A 13,728-nucleotide genomic window follows, 5' to 3' on the forward strand; every position below is an offset into this window, starting at 1 on the left:
GGAAATAAGGTACATATGGAAAGCTGGTGGTGGAATACAGAAGTCCAGGAAATCATCAAAAGAAAGGAGTGCAGGAAAACCTGGGAGAAAGAAAAGACTGACCAGACTAGGAAGGAAACTGGTTGGCTAAAAAGAAGCTAAGAAAGGAGTTGCAATAGCAAAGAATAGGGTGTCAGAGGTATTCTACCAACTTCTGAAAAGTGTCTCAATAGGCGGCACAAAGATACTATGTCAGGTTGCAAGTCAGAGAGAAAGATAAAGAAGATAGTCAGACACCCTTCATAAGGGATTCATAGGTTGATACTAGGCTATCTGCCCTAGGGCATTTATAAGCCTAGCCAGTGTGTTTGGCTTTCGCCACCCTTTTAGATTAGTTGACTGTGCCTCTGTATAGTAGGTCACAGAAGGTAGCCCTTTTAAGGTTAGTTTACTGTACCTCTGTCAAGCAGGGAGACAGAAGAGATCCCAGGGGTAAACTTACGATCTCCCATCCACTGATCAAGATTTCTCTTGAAGAGGGTCAGTGAGGGGCTCTGCCTAACATGGATTGGGATTTTGTTCCAGAGTGAGGGGAGCCTCTGGGATATGAATCTGTCCCTCCACCATGTCCTATTTATTTCTATGCTGAGGTTCAAGTCCCTGGAGCGTGTAGCTCTAAGGGATTTGGATTTCCTGATGTGAAGCATGTCCATTAATTCTGGGTTGGACATGGCTTTATACGTCAGACACAGATCGCCTCTGCGTAGGTGGTACGCAACTGAGTAGAGCTGGAGTTTCTTTAGCCGAACTGCATAGGGCTTCTGTTTGAGCCCCTTGATCCTCTTGGTGAGGTACTTTTGGGGTCTTTCCAGTTGCTGCAGGTGTCGGGTAAGGTACATCCCAAATGGGGCATTGTATTCAATTATGGGCCTGATAAGTGATGAGTAGAGGGGCACAATGACCTCTCTTGATCTAGATGTGAACCCTTTCTTGATAAGGTGGGCTATATAGAAGGTCTTTCTAACCACTTTGGCAACGTGATTGTCAAAGGAGAAATTGCTATCTACTTGGGTCCCCAAGTCCCTAATTACTTCTTCCAGATTTTAATGGATTACCACCTATGTGGTAATTTGTGGGCACTTTGTTTTTCCCAAAGGGGATGATTATGCACTTTTTGGCATTTAGCTTTAGGCCATGGCTCTGGCACCAGTTATCCATCTGTGAGAGACCCTTTTGGAGGATGCTTGTGTCAGCTGGAGAGTCAATTACGGCACCCACTTTGCAGTCATGTGCGAACTTGGTCAGCCATAGTCCACCCATGTTAGCCTGTACCTCGGAGAAATATATACCGAACAAGTGAGGTCCCAGGACTGAGCTTTGTGGGATGCCACTTGTAACTGGTTTAGAGTCTGATATGGCACCTGCTATTCTGACCATGTGGGTTCTATCCTTGAGCCAGTTTGCAACCCATCTTGTGACATAGGGGTTGATATTTAAGCTGGTGAGCTTATTTATGATGCCCGAGTGGGGTATTGTGTCGAAGGCTTTTGCGAGGTCCAGGTAGGCTGTGTGGACTACCTTCCCTTTATCTATGGCTTTGGTAACTGTTTCAAAGAAGTCGACCAGGTTCAAGAGGCAAGATCTGCCCTTAACAAAGCCGAATTGGGTAGGATCCAGTGTCTGGAGGTTCCCAATGTCTTTGTTTATGATTTCCATGATGATACGCTCCATAGCTTTGCAGACCAGGCTAGTCAGGCTTATAGGGTGATAGTTTCCGGGGTATGTTGTGGCACCACCTTTGTGGAGTGGGACCACTGTTGCTGTACTCCATTCCTTGTGTACATATCCTGTAGTAAGGCTGAGACTGAACAGTGACTTTATATTAGGGTTTAGTTCTTCTTGGAGCTCAGGTAAGATGCAGCCCGGGACACCGTCTGGTCCCATTGATGCTGTGTTTTTTGCTTTGGAGAGGGCAGCTCTCACCTGTGCCTCTGTGATCTCAGGAAGGCTGCACTCTGTTGGGATAGACATTTGCTCTTTTGAGGGGGGAAAAGTTTGCACTGAACCTTTCTGCCAAGATGTTGGCAATGTCTGTGGGTTCAATGTATTTTTTGTCATTTTGCAATAACTCAGAGCATATCTGGGAGTTGCCTCCCAGGCTTCTGATATAACTAAAGAAGGCCTTTTGATTATCTTTAGTGTCTTGTGCAATTTTTCTTTTGAAGCTGGCCTTAGATGGTTTTATGAGGGATCGTAGTTTCTTGCTAGTACTGATCAGAGACGCCTTCCCTTTTTGGGATTTTGCTCTATCATGTAGTAGCTTTCTCCTTCTGTTGTATAGCTTATTTATGGCCAGGGTCCACCAGACAAGTCTCCTGCCTTTGGAGGAGTGAGTCTTGGTTTTATTTGGGATAGCATGCTCCATGCATTCCTGTAGGTGTCCATAGAATGCTTTTGTAAAGGATTCTGCATTTTGGGCCGTATTTTCCACTGGCCCGGGGGCTTTGAAGGATTCCACCTCGGTTTTGAGAAGTGTGAAGTTTGCTTTTGAGAAGTTCTTCACCGTGGTTTCCTTGGCTAGGGGTGCGGATGGAATATGGATGTCCATTGAGGTTAGTTTATGGTCTTATCTTACCAATGAGGGGTATACCTCTGGTGTGGAACATAGAGACCCCATGTTGGTGATGACCAGATCCAGTATGTTTTCCCCTCTCATGGGAGTGGTGACCAGTTGTTCCATAGCATTTGAGTTTATAAATTCTAGGAACCGTTGGGCGAGGGTGTTTGGGCTTGAGTAGTTTTCCCAATCAATGTTTGGGTAGTTGAAGGGATGCCAGCAACAACCTGCTCACCAGTTCACAGGACATCAAAGGCAGATGAAAGGAGTATTTCCAGCAGCTTCTGAATGAAGAAAACCCCCACAGAAGTTGTAATGCCGAAGAAACAGCCTACAATGAAAGAAAAATAGGAGACCACCGTAGAAGTAAGAATAGCACTAAGGAAAATGAAGTCAGGGAAAGCAGCAGGCTCAGATGAGGTCATAAGGGAGAAATGGCTCCTGAGAGTACAAATAGCAGTGTGGAGAGAAAGACGTATCCCAGATGACTGGATAATAAGGAAACTCATGCCAATGTATAAGAATAAAATATATATTCACAACTGTGGGCAGTATGGCATCAAACTCCTATCACATTGCATGAAAGTTCTGGAGACTGTGATTGATAAATGGATATGCAGTGTAGTAGAATGCAAGATGGGAGATGAGCAGTTTGGATTCAGATCAGGATGTAGCACAATTGACCAAATGTTTGCAGTGAGACAAATAGTTGAGAAGCTAGAGATGAGGAAAGAGTCCAATTGGGCATTACTAGACTTGGAGAAAGTATATGACAAGGTCCAAGAAAACTGGTCTGGGCAGTACTGCAGTGGTTCAAAGTCCGAGAAAAGTTGGTAGAATTAGTGCAAGCTATGTAAAAGGATCCAGTGACTCGCATATGAACAGTCAGTGTTCGGCCTCACAGAGGGGTTCCAAGTGGGAGTGGGTGTCCAGCAGGATTCATCTCTGAGCCCACTGCTATTCATACTGGTGATGGACTACATGTGCAAACAGGTTGATGGGGACAGATCAACAAAGTTACTGTATGCAGACAATGTGGCATTACAGGCAGACTCTGAGCAGGAACTTCAGCAAATGATTGGGGAATGGAATGTAAAACTGAAGGCACATGGGATGAAACTAAGCACAGGTTAGACAGTGGTAATGATGGCAAATTGGGGAAATGAGAAGAAGCTGAGAATTGAGATAGAACAATAGTGGCACAGGCAAGTAGCTTCAGGTATCTGGGAAAGGTGGTTGAGGAGAAGGGAAGTCTGAATGAAAAGGTCAAAGCTAGAATCAGAGGGGCTGTAGCCAACTAGAGTAGTCTCAGGTGTAGTCTGTGACAGAAAAATGCCAAAGAAGCTCAAACGTAAGGTGTACAAGACATTTAATCGAGAGAGATGGCAATAGTTAACACAATACCTGACCCCATGCAGAAAATGGGAAAAAGAAGGCTGATGATGATGGTAAATCACTAAGGATTAGTCAGACAACAATGGGATACAATAGAGTTTGTACTTCTTCAAAATATGCACACTAATGGAAAGCCTGTTAGTCTTTACTTTTCAAGAGAAGTGGAGCAATATTTAAAAATGTTTCCTGGTTTTTGGGTCTTTCCTCCATTTTGTCCTTGATTCTTGAGCAAAGAAGTTGAAAGTTATGAAAGAAGTAATTTGTACAGAACATTACAGTATGGATGTTGCTGCCAAGCTATTGCCCCTCCGTTGTAAAATCTTGATTGGTACAGCGAAATACAGTATTGGACACTGCTGCTAAGCTATTGCCCCCTCTACTGTAAAATCTGTAAATTTATGATTAATGAAGATTGCATTCAGTCAACAGTGCCTGACATTGTTTCCAAAATGAATGGTTATGCAAATCTTGCCAGAATAATATTTAAAAACTCTCACTGATTTTGTGTATTTGCCCACAGCTGTAGCTAGGTCTCCAGGTTCCTTGCATAAAAACATCTTCGCTTGCAAAGGAAAAATAAAACAAACAAAAAAAAAATCTTTTGTAAAACTGCAACAAGCTGCTTGCTATTAGTATAAAAATCAGTTTGCTACAGCTAAAATAATAGGCGCGTTAGCATTTCAGCCGTGGTCGCAAATGCAGTATCAGTAGTCAGTAATCTAATGCTATTTGAATAATAGAAGGCAGCCTCCTCCAGCACAGTTGCTTGGCATATTTTTGCATATGGGCATTGAGTTTAAGAGCAAGGTAAAAACTAGCTAAAATTAGGAGTGTTATATGAAATCAGAGTTGAGGTATACTGCACTGCTCTAGTATCGGCAACTGAAATATTTGCAGTATACCTCTACACTCTGTGATTTCACATAATGCTCCCTAATTTTGGTTCATGCCTTCACCTGCTCCACTCAACTTGTAGAGCACTAAAACACTTCATTTATGAAGAACTGTCCAGTAATATAGACAGATATAGGTAATCTACCAGTCTAGCACCTCCCCTAACAGGCCCACGCCTTACGAAGCTACATTCATATTAATTAGCTTTCATGTAGCTGTCGGTTACAGTCATCTGTAAGAACATTATCTGAAAGAACGCATTACGTTATAAAGTAAAGAAAATGAAATTCAGTGCCACAAACAAGTCTTTTTATTAAAAAACTCAATAAAAGACATAAACATACGAACTACATAATCGTCTGTAAGAACGTTATCTGAAAGAAAGCATTACGTTATAAAGTAAAGAAAATGAAATTCATTGCCACAAATAAGTTTATTGGTACATTAAAGAACGCAATGAAAGACATACACATACTAACTACATAACTTATCCGCTGAAATATATTTCAATGCCACAAACATTTATTGGTACATTAAAGAATGCAGTGAAAGACATACACATACTAACTACATAAGTTATCCACTGAAATATATTTAAAAGGGACATGCATTATAAAAACAGCTGAAATATTTCGGAAAAAAAAGAGATACATTATAATATCCTCTGAATAGGTGGCAACAGTGTGTGAAACCAGTAGTTAAAAGTTCTTTTGTGGCTGGCTGTTGTGCATTAAATGGTTGTTGCTATTTTCCAAAGAATTCTATTACCTTACGTTTTTGTATGGCGCATGATTGGTGCATTAAAAGTGGTCATTATAGTCAAAAGACAGTACAATTACACTTGTTTAACTGTCAATGATGTTAACGTCGTTTGTTTTTTCTTGAGATCAGCCCTACTGGGACCATTGGTAACCCTATGCAGCTATGATGGGTTACATGATGAATTATGCGTATTTGTTCATGATATGAAACGCACGAAAGATCGTGCTCTTCTGTCGTTTATTATTAGCATTACTGCTTGGGTTACATGCTGAATTATGGTACAATACAAACATACTTAGTTTAGGACAGTGGAAATTAGCATGCCTTTTCATGTCATGATTACATGCAGAATGTAAGGCATTTTTCTAAAAACATTAGGACAGTGGAAAATTAGCGATTATTATTGTATAATAATATAAGTGAAATAGCTGAATGTAAGGTGTTTTTTTTAAAAACATATGTAGTTTAGGACAGTGGAAATGCTGAATGCAAGGTGTTTTTCTAAAAAAATAAGCTTAGGACAGGGGAAGTTAGCATACCTTGTCACTCAGATGTGCGATGACCTGCCAGTCAGTGTGGACATGCCCTAACCTGTGCAGAACCGCCCGCGAGCTATTACACTGGTAGATTACCGAGATATAGATGTATAGCCTCCTTTTAAAGTGCAACAGCAAACAGCTGCCGTCCTTATCTGTGGGAAGACAAAAAAAAATAAAAATAAAAAAAGCTCATCTCCTTTTAAACTGTACTAACTGCTTGTTACAAGGTAACGAGCACCTGATACAGTCCACGTATGGAGGCTAAAGTGCTGTAACTACAAGTCTTGCTGGAGGGAAGAGGAAAAAAAGTTACTACTTTAATAATGTAGCAGCAAACAGCTGCAACAGTTGATCCATATGCTGAATGCTAATGTGCTTCAATTTGGATGTTCTGACTTGGAGAAGTAAAGACTAAAAAGAAACCCACACTGTCTTTAAACAGTAAGGACAAGGAAATCATACATGCTGTTAAAGGCAAGGTGAAGACATGAGCCAGGATTATGAGTGTTATATGAAATTATAGAGTTGAGAGGTATACTGCACTGCTGTTATATCGGCAACTGAAATATCGGCAGTATACCTCTCTACTCTATGATTTCATATAACGGTTTTAATTTCGGCTCATATTTTCACCTGCTACAGTCAATAAATCGCTTTAGTTATAAAGAATTGTTTCCACCCCCAAATATATATATATATATATATATATATATATATGTATGTAGAGAGAGAGAGAGAGATGGATAGGTATAGGATATATTCCTTCCATTTACAATGTAACAGCAGAACAGTTTCATGCCACACAGCAAGAAAGCATTTCAGTTGTGACTTCCTGACTTAGGTTCATAGGTTCATACTAGGCTATCTGCCCTGGGGCATTTATAAGCCTAGCCCGATTGTGTTTGGCTTACACCACCCCTTGATTTGAGTATACTGTGCCCTTTTTAAAGTTTAGTTTACTGTGCCTCTGTCTAATAGTGACACGGAAGTAATCCCCGGGACAAACCTACGATCCCCCATCCACTCATCAAGATTCTTCTTGAAGAGAGTCAGTGAGGTGCTCTGCCTAACATGAATTGGAATTCTATTCCAGAGCGAAGGGAGCCTCTGGGTTATGAATCTGTCTCTCCAGCATGTTCTATTTATTTTTGTGCTGAGGTTCAAGTCCCTTGAGCACGTGGCTCTAAGGGATTTAGATTTACTGAGGTGGAGCATGTCCATTAATTCTGGGTTGGACATAGCTTTATATGTCAGGCATAGATCGCCTCGAAGTAGGCGGTATGGAGAAATAAAGGAAAAAATAGAAAAAAAGTCGTCCTTTTAAATAGTAGCAACCAAGAAATCATAAAAGCTATTAAAGGCAAGTTTAGACATGAGCCAAAATTTAGAGCTTCTCTAACATAGGCAACTGAAATATTGAAAGTTTACCTCTCCACTCTGTGATTTGATATAACGGTCCTAATTTCAGCTGTTGCCTTCACCTTGTCCTAAACAGCATTTATGACTTCCTGATATATTACTGAAGATTACAGTCAATAATACCACGTTACTGTTTCTAAACGTCTTGTTTTGGAAAGACTGGTTTCCGATTTGATTTTCAGTCACTGCTGTGTAATAACTAAAAACTGATGCTCGTTTGTGATCTTTACACTATCACTTAGTCACTGGTTTCCCAAATACGAAGAAATTAAGAGGGACTGTATGAAGCGATCAACTTTACATACATTTTTCTTTGTTTTGTAACTATATGATTGGCACACTGAACTTACTGCCAGTGAAATTGATGAATTTGGTAAATAAGCTTCAGAGTCAGACATGACCAGAACCAAAGCAGGACTGAGTTACTTTGCCCTAGAGAATGAAAACAATCCTGGCAAAGGTCAAATAGTGTCATATTTAAAGATATGAAGGTGAGGAGGGGATGTGAACAATGACATCACACTATGGGTGGTATTATCTGGCCAGACTGAGAATGGGACACTCCTGAAGTAAAAAACAGTGAAATTGCACATAAAAAGGAGCGAAAAGTGTAGATTTAGCAACACAAGTCTACTGAAAACTACTTAAAGTATGCTCTGGCGAGGAAAAAATAAAGTATTCTGGAAGCTTCATCTTTGACACTCTCCCTTTAAAGTTGAAATTTTGAACCCTTTCCTTGAGAGGGAGGGTGACTATATTTGCACCATCTACTGTTCAGATCCTTAAAATGTGATGAGAGATGGAAAATGATTAAAGGGGTGACTCAGAGTTTTCAGCCTTGCTTCTCCTTAAAGCTGTCATCCCCTAACTCAGGATACTTTCATAAAAAGCAAATTAAGCAGTCTCAGCAATCTTCTTGCAAGCGGGCATTTACAAAAAAAGGTCAAGGAGGCTAAAAAAAAAAGGGGGGGGGCTTCCAGAAGTAATGACAGTCCAACAAGTTTGAATGATTGTCTACCTATGAACAAACTGCATCCTCCTTCCCCACCCTGACAGGCCTTTAAGTCTCCCCCCCCAAATCTGGCTGTCTGTTTTTCTCTTTGGCAACATATAATCTCAGACAAATTAAATGGGAGGTTCTACCTCCTTTTCAGGGGATTCTTCCTCATCCACCAATCAAACATCTTTATTCCCCCTTTATTCAGCATCTGCTGAATCTAGAGATATTACAGCCTGTTACTTTCCCTTCCTAGATATTTTCTTATTCAATGTGTTTGTGAAAGTCCCAATTTCAAAATTATATTCCTTCACAACTTGTTAACTCTTATTCCCCTGTTAAGGTTTTTGGTAACTAGATTTTAATGCTGCTTAATATTACATTCCTGTAGTCATACATTTCAGACTTTTTCAAGATTTTCTGTGTCTGGATTATACTTTGTTCTTTCAGTTACCCTTTGGATTGTCTAGTGTTCCAAAGTTGTTAAAGTATCTCTCTTGATAGGCTATTGCAAACTACAAGCTATTCACATTTTTAGGCGACTTGCTTATCATTGCAGAGTTATTTCTAAGTGTCAGAAATCTATCACTTGAGTTGAAGATTTCCTTCATAGACTTGGTTTCCATGAGAAAATTCAGAAGTCTTGCATTATTCCTTCATACAGGAATGTATTCATGGGATGTTGTCTGGATATTTCAGTTCAGTGAGCTTCCACAGGGAAAAACAGATCTGTATCTATATCTATTTATTAGTTTCTCTACCCTATCCAGGACTTCAGCAAGGGAAATTCTCAGGATATTGGGATTTGTGGCATGTATGATTTTCATGACTCCTCTAACCAGACTCCATGTGAAAAAGATTCAGTAGTACCTAAAATCTGTATGGTCCCCAACATCAACACCCCCCTGACTTTTAATGTGCCAGTTTTGGGATTTGTAAAAAGGGTATGGCTTTCGTTGAGACACCAGCTTTATCAAACCCAAGTCTCCTATTCTTGCTTTCATCTCCAGTGCAGTATAACAAATAATTCCACAAACTTTACTTTGCTTGGGGGGGGGGGGGCTGTGTGTTTGGGATTAAAAGTGTAGGATCTTTGGAATAAATAAGACAGACCAAAATTTATCAGAGAGATGTTGGCAGCAGTAAATGCATTAAACTGTCTGAATCATCTGTGGTCCCCAGGACCTCTTAGTGATTAAAAGCAACACCACAGTGATATGGTACATACACTGGGGGGGTTCTAGATGATACCCTCTGTGTAGGTTAGCTATAGTAGCCTTGTGAAGGGAAATTGAATCAGTGTCTTTTCAGTATTTGACCCTGTTGTGGTTATGCCTTAGAGAGAGAGAGAGAATCTATTTGCCTCCATTCACAACAAACAAATGGCAAAATTGTGCTCCAGGACTCCTCACAAACAGGCCGGGAAGACAAATATATTCTCATTTTCTTGGATTGGAATGTTCCTGTATGCCTTTTCACTCTTTCTACTGATATTAAGGGTCATTCTGAAGATGGTCCTTCCTTCTTTTTGAAGTGGCCAAGGGCAATTACCACATGCTTTATCACATAGTGGATTTACTCACCCAAAACAGGGGTTGCTTGATACAACCCCAACTTGAAACAACTTCAGTTAACTGCCTGAATGATAGAACATCAATACCTTTTAGGCATCTGTTTTCTGAGGATGTGCAGCAGGTATTAAAGGAGGCAAATAAACCTACCAGAAAATTATTCCACAAATGGAAAATATTTTGTAGTTGATACCACATTAAAAACCAATACCCTTTTAAAACTAGCATTTCTCTGGTTCTCCCTGTGTGAGGTGTTATCTTCTGGCCTTTCTTATTCCTCTATCAAGGCTCAGCCATTTGTAATTTCAGCATGGCTGCCCATGGATTGTCAAGATGTTTTTGAAAGTGGTTGTGCATACTCATCCACCTTAAAAGCAGATGGCTTCACCTTGAGATCTTAATTTTGTTTAAAAAAAAAAAACAAAACTCTTGCTCCATTTCAACCAGCTCATCAGGCTGATTTGAGGTTCTTAACATAGAAAATAGTGGGTTGCTTGCTGTGACTTCTGCAAGAAGAGTGTCTGAGTTGCAAGCTGTTATGGTGAGTCAGCATTATCTAATTTCTCACAGAGATAGTTTTTGTTTTGAAAATTAATCCTTTATTTATGCCTAAAGTGTATATAGATTTATTTTGATCCAAGGTATTCATCTCCCTGTCTTCTTTCCAGAATTTAAAAATGTGGGAGACAGTATTCATATTCTCGATGTCCACAAAGCACTCAAATACAACTGTTTATTTACCTAGCGTTAACCTTTTTCAGGGCTGTAGCCTCTCTCTTTCAGTTGACTTGAAAGATCTGAAGGGCTTAGCACCTAGACCTCTGTTTTTCTTCAGGTAGCTCTAGCTGTGAATTGTCTGGGTGCGAGGATGATGACTTTAAGCTTTGGAAGCCTTCAGACCCTAAGCAAGATATAATACACAACTAAAACAAAATAAAATAAAGAAACCAAAAATAACCTGTTTAGTTAAGGCTACTGCAGAAGTGATCTATTCAAACATTTAAAGTTATGGTATGTTTAATTACACAGCTGTACTTTCTATAAACTAGAATGTTTTCTAATTTACTGTAGCAACAGCATCCTCTTTTATCTCCCCTTGTAAAAGGGTAAGCAACAGTCTACCAGTAAGATACATTTGGTTGTTGCCTTGAAGCTTAGTTCTTTACTTCAGATATATTTCTTTGGAATTCAGTTTGAAGGCTTGAAGAATGTATGGAAACGTAATGGAAGAATGAAATGAATGTGTGCACATTTGTATGGTATATAAATATAGTCATTATTTTTTCAGCTCCACTGAAGTTGATGACATGGTTCGAAAATCTACTAACTTGCTGCTGACTCGAACGCTTAGTAACTGTTTACAAAATGTCATTAAAAAAAAGAATGTTGGTTTGACAAAGGTAAGATATATTTCTGTCGCTATTTTATTCTCTAGTGTTTTTCCAGGACATAAAATTGTTGGGGATTCCTAAGTGTAACATTGAAAAACATTTCTTAAGCCTGCTGTACAGCTATTGATAACCCATTCATTTTTGGAATGTGTAAGTGCAGTGTATTTCAAGGAGAAAATGAAAGAATGGCTGTTCATTATTGATCATGATATCACTTTGTTATGCAGTTTGTAATCTTCATTATCTGTTGTATATAGTCAACAGGTGCAGGGCAGAGCGAAGGGAGCAACTACCCTGAGTGCAGTGTGTGTGTGTGGGAGGGCACAATCAGTCACCCATTCCATCATCCCAATTGTTCTTTATTGCAATACCATCTTTTAAAAGCTGATATTACTTTTGTGGCCAAAGCTGAGCACTGTAGTGCTCTGTGTGTGGTTAAAACTGTAGCAGTTGTAGCAAGCAGTTTGCTACAGTTTGTAAGTAAAATAGATTAGATTTTTTTTCTTTATTTGCTTTCTCTCTTTGCTTTCTCAGTGCTCCATGCAGGGGTATAAACTGTAGCAACTGTTTGCCACACTTGTATCAAGCAATTTGTTAAAAATTAAAAGAAAAAAAGATTATTTTCTTTGTTTAATGCTTTATTTTTTCACTATAATTTGAGGAAGTTGGGTTGGGGAAGGGTGCATAAATGGGACTTGATTGGCTTCTGCATTTCTGGAGCCCCACTGACTTTTTTTTTTTGTTGTTGCTCTTCCATTGAAGAGCTATTGCAGATTGGAGGGGACATGTTTTTGTCTAGCCATCTGGTTGGTGTGCCAGTACAAAAAATGGAGCAAAACCTTTATTTAATTATTTTTGCTCTTGGGGGGAGGGGGAAGATTGTGTATTGTATTCCAGGAAGCCAATTGGATCCAAGAGCATAGCATTTTTTTCTGTCTGACCTTTCTTACCTTGTCACACTGTGAAGTTTGAATAGCTTACAGTTAGTAAAAAGTACTTTTTACTAATATTTTTTGTGACTAGATTTTCACCTTTTTCTGATTGCTTGGAGAGAATTGTGAAAAGATTATGATATAAGTGAAGATGAAGCTATTCAAAGTTTGTTCTCCCGGCACATTACATTTTCTTATAAGAGGAGTAGTAATTTGATGGAAATATTAAATCATGTGTATGAGCCTAAAAAAGAACGTATGTACTCACCATAATGTTCCATTAGAGTTGTTCATCTTGCCTCCATTTTTACTGATGGGTTCTGATTCGGCCAAATGCAAAAGCTCGAGGTTTGCAACCAGTTAGAGGCCTACTCCCCATCCCATGATGCACTGGTGCTTCCCCCAGATCTTGTTTGCTGCCAACAATGGTGTAAGCCATCTCCCAATATAGCAAGTAGGGAATACACTAGATAAAGGTAAATTACAGCCATACCTTACCTCAAGGAAGGGGGCTGGAGGGTGGGATGTAAGAATGAAGGCAAGATGAACAACTCACATGGAATGTTATGGTGAGTACATAACTTCTTTATGTGAAATTCTTCTGTCTTGCCTTCATTCTTACTGATGAGATAGCGTCCCAAGCACCATCTTCTTGGGTAGCTCACAGGAGTATATTCTTCAGGACACTGGAACCAAAGGAAGCCCTGTCCCTGGAGGCCCTATCCACTTTGTAATGAGTGATAAAGGTATGAGGCCTTGACCAAGTAGTTGCTGCACAAATTGTATCTATTGGTAATTTGGCAGAAAAGGCTTAAGAAGTGGATACAGCTCTAGTTGAGTGGGCCTTTATCTTGTCTTGTAATGTTGAATTCACTGAACTGTAAGTTAAGGAAGTACAGTCTGATAACCCCTTTGATGAAATGGTTTTACCAACAGGAGCACTTTTCTTGAGTCTGAGAAGGAAACGGAGTTGATCCGTTTTCCTGGAATCCTTGGTCCTATCCAAATAGAAACATAGGTAACTGTGAACGTCAAGCTTGTGCAGCATATAATACTTGGGAAAGAATGCAGTCAATTCTATAGACTGATTGAGATTTGTTCGAGCATACCTTCGGTAAAAATGAGGGATTTGTCCGTAGAGACACTCTGTCATTATGAAATATGTAAGGGGGGTTTATGGACAAGGCCTGTAACTCTGAAATCCTCCAAGCAGAAGTAATAGCTACTAGAAA

At 39.7% G+C, this 13,728-nt stretch overlaps 1 protein-coding gene across 2 annotated transcripts in view; it reads left to right on the plus strand.

Moving 5' to 3' along the window:
* The window catches only part of EXOC6B (exocyst complex component 6B), a 5,967,963-nt gene that overhangs the window by 3,363,435 nt on the left and 2,590,800 nt on the right, over positions 1 to 13,728 (plus strand). For both annotated transcript variants that reach the window (XM_044063970.1, XM_044063971.1), the window contains exon 16: positions 11,462 to 11,573. In XM_044063970.1, the coding sequence (XP_043919905.1) occupies positions 11,462 to 11,573 (112 nt within the window). The remainder of the gene's footprint in view (positions 1 to 11,461; positions 11,574 to 13,728) is intronic.

This window comes from Protopterus annectens, chromosome 2.part2 (assembly GCF_019279795.1).
Source record: "Protopterus annectens isolate FY-2018-M chromosome 2.part2, PAN1.0, whole genome shotgun sequence".
In the NCBI taxonomy this organism is placed as follows: Eukaryota; Metazoa; Chordata; order Ceratodontiformes; family Protopteridae; genus Protopterus; species Protopterus annectens.